Source organism: Vigna umbellata, chromosome 2 (genome assembly GCF_029865625.1).
Source record: "Vigna umbellata cultivar VRB3 chromosome 2, Vumbellata_1.0, whole genome shotgun sequence".
In the NCBI taxonomy this organism is placed as follows: Eukaryota; Viridiplantae; Streptophyta; class Magnoliopsida; order Fabales; family Fabaceae; genus Vigna; species Vigna umbellata.
In genome coordinates this window covers 5,067,965-5,073,964 of record NC_142166.1, presented here as the reverse complement: position 1 = coordinate 5,073,964, position 6,000 = coordinate 5,067,965, and the positions used below count along the sequence as shown (strand labels likewise).

Sequence of the window (6,000 nt, the reverse complement as noted above, 5' to 3'; positions counted from 1 at the left end):
ATGGAACCCACAAGTTTGCAAAGAGAGTGTTTGATTTTTGCAATTTCCCAGTCACACCTCACTCAAAAAGTTAGAACGAAAGATTTTTGGGGAGGTGAAAAGAAGAGCTAGCATGCTACTTTATACAATAAATGTCCCCAGAAACACACACTATTCCCTTTTGCTTTTCCTACTTCTCCACTCTCACTTACATATCATTCTTCTCCTTGGGGAATGTGCTTCCTAAACCTAGCTACACCTATTTATTCATTAAATATATTTTCTAAAATCCCTTTTCGATATATTGCTTGATTTCGTAAACCATTAAGAGTAAAGTCATGCTTTAATAATTAACTTTACAAAAATAATGTTTTATATGATAATCAATGTTTTATTCTTTTAAGCCATGGATACGACATGCTGATTAATAAATTTGCTATTGGATTGGATGCTTCTGTGCTTCAAATTTCCTCGTGCCCCAAATACATTCTTCCTTTTCATAATGCTTGTTAGCTGCTTTAGAATTTCTAGTAAATAGTGATCAAAGTTTATGAATATTGGAAGCACAGAAGATGTATAACAACGGTCAAAGAATGACGATAATTTATAAAAGTGGTATTCAATTTCTATGTTCCAAAAAGAGAAGCGATCATACCCAAAAAAGGGGGTATGATCCTACCACACACAAAAAAAAAATGTTTGTGGTCATTTTCTTTTTCTGGTTAGTTGATTAACGAAAAAGAAAATAAGAAATAGGTTACTTAATAACATGTTAAATTGTCCTTCGTTCTTATATCTTTATTCATTTTTCGAAATGGTGACATAAAGGTACAAAGTATCCCAATATAAATTTGCTTTGCATTTTTTCCAAAATTTAAGTCCGGTTAGCGTTTTTAAAACATTTTATATGTTATTCAATTTTTTATTTTTATTCAATATAATTTATAAACTAAAGGGAATATAGCATGTAGGAAGGAAATGAACAAGAGTAACATAGATGCGTGTAGTGATGTTTTTTGACAAAGTATATGAGCAGCTATACAAATGTTAAATACTCGTTTAGAAATCAGTCTTGTTTAGTTTTATTCTGTATGGAGGTTACATTAAATATCGTACCCAAAAAATCTTTCAAAAAGTTTAAGAAATTACTTACTCTAAGCTTATCGTGTAAAAGGTTAGTATAAATTGGACTTTTACAAGATTAAGAATCAAAATTAATTTTGGACTCTTTTGGACCCAATCATTATCTCCTAAAACCAACAGTGTTCCACAGTTAATTCTTTTTTAAATATGTCAATAAAAAATAATAAAAACAGTACTATCAATGATAGTGAGAAGATCATTTCCTTAGGATGTGTACGTGATGATATAAAGAAGTTAATAAGAAATACGATAATTTTTTAATGAATGGTAAAAATATAGATGATAAAACAGGTTAGTTCAGTCCATTGTAGTCGGATTAAAAACATATTAAGTCAAGTTATTCCATCATAAAACATAACCACAAATTTTAATTAATTCGTCATAGGAGGAGTTGTGAACCAGCAAGAACTGGTTTTAATTCTTTTTTATTTTTTATTTTTAAAATTTGTTTATATATATTTATAAACAATATTTAAAGCATATCTAATTATATAAAAAATTTCTGAATTTTTAATTAATTAATTAATATTTTTAGATAGATAAATTAAAATAATTATTACATTTATATGTTAATTACTCTATTATACTAATAATTAAAATTTAATTTCTAAGTATTAATTATAAAAATATTAAATTTTTACATTTTTACAAAAATATAATATAGAAAATTTAATTTTGTAAACNCATCACACTGTTCTCACTCTCCACTCTCCCCAACACGCTCATCGTGGGGATTCCTCTTCTCAAAGCCATGTACGGAGACTTCACTGCCACCCTCACGGTCCAAATTGTGGTTTTTCAGAGTGTGATTTGGTACACACTCTTGCGGTTCATGTTTGAATATAGAGCGGCTAAGCTACTCATTCTGGAGAATTTCCCTGATACAGCAGGTACTATATCCTCCTTTAGGGTTGATTCACATGTCGGTTCTCTGGGTGGTCGAGAGATGCTAGAAACTAATGCAGAAACCGGAGAAGATGGGAATGTTCACGTGGTGGTGAGGAGCATGTCACGTTCTGTGTCCGTTGCATCAAACCTCACTGGGATTGAGATCTATTCAGAGGAGTCATCTAGAGAACCAAAGCTGGGAAGATCAAATTTTAGTGTCACAGATTTGCACCCACATGGTCTGAAAAGAGAGAGGATGTCGAAAATTCATGAAAAGAGTTTTCCAAGGAGCAAGAGCGTTGGTCATCATTTGGTTTCTCCGTATCCGTTTCTGAAACCAACAGGGGACAAGGAGACAAACAGTAACAAGGGTTTGCACATGTTTATGTCAGCTTCACCAACTTCTGATCCTAATGTGAGACATGCTGCGAATAATAGAGTTGGGTCTTACGAGTTTGAGACCATGGAATCTTCAAACGGTGTTGATTTTGCAAGCGAAACTGGTTCATCCAAAGGTATTTTATCTCACCATAATCACATTTACACGTGCTGCATGCACTCACATATTTTGTCTTTTGTCCCTGAATCCTGGATAAATGAAATACATATAGTCTTATACTTTTCAAGTAACGTACATCATGCATGTTTATATCATCAACTTTTAATAACCCTCAAACACTTGCTTAATATATACTATAACTACTTAATCTTTTCTTTTATTAACTATGTATGGTACGTATTAGTCAAAAAGTGAAGTTCTTAAAATACTTTACACTAGATAAAATTAGACTTTAAAAATTGTAGAACATAATTACATTTCACTTTTTATTTCTTTTAAACTTAAAAAAGTAATCATAACTAAAGACATTTTCCATAGGATAATTAATTCAAGAAATATTTTAATTGTTTTCATTTTAAATCAGCCCCAACTTTAACCATATGGGCTGGATATGATGGGTTTGATCACTCTATAACTTTTCATATACACTCGTATTTTTTAAATATACTTTAAGTGCATGATTTTTTTAATTTTTAAATTTTAGAAAATAATTTATTTTTAAATAATACTTTTAAGATAGATGCATACTTTTACGTTAAGAATATATATATATATATATATATATATATATATACACTATGCATTTATCAATTCATTCATATTATATTACTATATATTTAATATTTTATCAACGATTCTTTTAAAGGATATACAATTAAATGCTTATGGTATTAAAATATATATTGAATTTGTTTAATCCAGTGAAAGCTATGGTTTATAGTTTAAGAAATATATTATAAAAAAAAATGATTTTCTAAAATAAAAAATAAAATATCTACTCAAATTAGTAATTAAGTATAGAGTTTAACATATAAATTAATCGGGTATCTGTTTATATATTTCATGAATATTCTATGAGCTTTCTAAGATTTTTTGTTTTCAGATATATTTCCATTTCATAAACGAATTTTTTTAAAAAGGTATTTTGATAAATATATAAACTAATTATTAAATTTATAATAAAATAAATTAATGAAATTAAAATTCACGTTTCTAATTTAAAAATAAGCTTTAATTTTCTAAACTAGTGATCAGCAATATTAAAAAACAATTTTTTTTTGTGTGCTTCTTTTGTTTTGTTCGGAACTAATATAGATACAAATTGAAAAGAAAGATGGGAGAAATTCTATATTTAATTCCTTCTCTAACATTTAAGAGTTATAAGATATAAAGGGTTTGGAAGAGACAATGAAAAAGGTTGTGGGAAAATAATATTATAATTGTTAATAGTATATAATATTACCACATGATGTTGGTATAATGTAATGTCAAATTTGCTTAATGTTATTCGTAATATTGTAATGTAATAGAATGTATCATTAAAACAGACACATTTTGTAAATGTAGTTGTGCCTGCAGATGTTGAAAATGAAGGTGTTGTATTGAGGAATCAGATGAACGGCAACAGTGAAGGAGATTCAAACAGAAGGAAAGAAATGCCTCGTGCTAGTGTCATGATAAAGCTTATTCTCACCATGGTTTGGAGGAATCTCATAAGAAACCCTAATACCTACGCAAGTGTTTTGGGTCTTGTTTGGTCTCTCATATTTTTTAGGTATTTCGTCTGTCTCTTTCTACATTGATGTATGGAAAACCACAGCCTAAAGTTAGAAAAAAAAAAATCCTTAATTATATAGTATTATCATTCAATAATCTATAATGAAAAATTTATAACTTGTGGTTTGGCTGTGATCAGATGGAACTGGAAGATGCCATCTATAATAAAAGGTTCCATAGACATAATATCTAATGCTGGGTTGGGAATGGGCATGTTCAGTTTAGGTATGTATCACTTCAACTTAAACCCTAAACAACTTTTAGGTCAAAAGTATTAATTGTGGTGCGGTTTATATATCTCTCCGATATCATTACTTCATTAGTTTTAAGCTAACATCACACATGAATGAGTTATAACACAGGTTTCTTGTACATATATCTCAATTAGAGGATTTTTAAAAATGTAGTAGTTTTCTTTTAGAAAAAATAATGGTTAGGAAAATAATTGAAGTGTGCATAGTAAATTCAATCTCTATTTTTTTTTTTTTTTTATGATACATAAATTATAAGTTGTAATTAGTGTTTAGGGTGATGATTACTTTTCTTAATTAAACAGGTCTGTTCATGGGATTACAACCGAAAATCATTACTTGTGGGAAAACCCGAGCTATGATTTCAATGTTAGTTAAGTTCTTGGTTGGTCCAATGGTGATTCTTGCAACCTCCAAAGTCATGGATATCAATGGAGTTCTTTTTAAAGTTGCAGTGGTCCAGGTGAAACAAAACTCACTTTTGAATTCTTCAATTTAATTAATAACATTTAATGATTATCTTTATATGTATATATTGAAATTCTATTATTTGTGACACCATTGTGTAATTAATTTTGTAGGCTTCTCTTCCAGCGGGTATTATTCCCTTTATATTTGCCAAAGAATATAATCTCCATGCAGACATACTAGGCACAGCGTAAGTGCGTGAATTTTTTTATTATAAAAATATAGTATTCATCGAGGGGTTAAAAGCATCTATAGAAATTCTTAATTAATTTCATAAATTTTGCAGGGTTATCTTTGGAATGGTGGTTGCTTTACCAGTAACAATAGTATACTACGTGATTCTTTGACTCAAACTTTTCTTAGAAAAACAACTATGCTTTGAAGAGAAGCATTATGCTGCGAATCGAAATACAGATTGTAGTAGTGTTAAATTTAATTTTTTGTTTACATTAGGATTGGACTAGGGTTAAATTTAAACACCTTTAGTTTATTTAATTTTATTTTAAAATTTATATAATTGTATTTTCTTTAAAAAAAAAGAGACCGTTACTCTTCTCTTTGGAAACATTTTTATCTGTGAAAACTTTCTTTCATTATTTTGCATACCTTTTCAATGTATTGTTATCATTATTCATGTATCATGAAGGAATAGTGTAACCTTGTCCATTAATAATATCATCTCGTTGATTAACGACTCGTTAAATTTTGCTTTGTTGCTCTGTTTCTTTTTATTCATAACAGATATCTTTCAATATTAAATATTTAGTAGATAAATATAATGTCGTCTTTACTTATTGTTGTTACAGTAGTGATGTTATAAGAACTTTGAATTAATGATTCTTTTAACAAAGACAATAATAAAAGAATAAAATCAAGATAACATTAATTAAAAAAATTAATTGGATGATATATGATGAAGTACCAAAGTTGTATTGTGTTGGCCACTCCATATACTTCTACATGCCTTGAGAAAAAGCTGAACTAATACTATTTTTAACATTATTAGTTGCACCTAAATTTACAAAAAATAAATTCTAATAATTATAAGTTTAAAGAATATAAAACAGAGACGAAGAATAACTCTTCTGTCTAGAAAAAAGTATTGTTATATAAAGTTTATACTGATAAGCACTCATCATATATGAACTTTTTTTC

The 6,000-nt window shown here is 28.4% G+C and overlaps 1 protein-coding gene across 1 annotated transcript; it reads left to right on the top strand.

Moving 5' to 3' along the window:
- The first annotated feature begins 1,821 nt into the window (after positions 1 to 1,821).
- LOC148203251 (auxin efflux carrier component 2-like) lies at positions 1,822 to 5,541 on the top strand. The gene is made up of 6 exons (XM_088107957.1): positions 1,822 to 2,525; positions 3,917 to 4,124; positions 4,266 to 4,351; positions 4,683 to 4,840; positions 4,959 to 5,035; positions 5,132 to 5,541. Exons 1-6 carry the CDS (start codon positions 1,874 to 1,876, stop codon positions 5,190 to 5,192), a joined length of 1,242 nt encoding a protein of 413 aa, XP_087964083.1. The 5' UTR covers positions 1,822 to 1,873; the 3' UTR covers positions 5,193 to 5,541.
- The last annotated feature ends 459 nt before the right edge of the window (positions 5,542 to 6,000 follow it).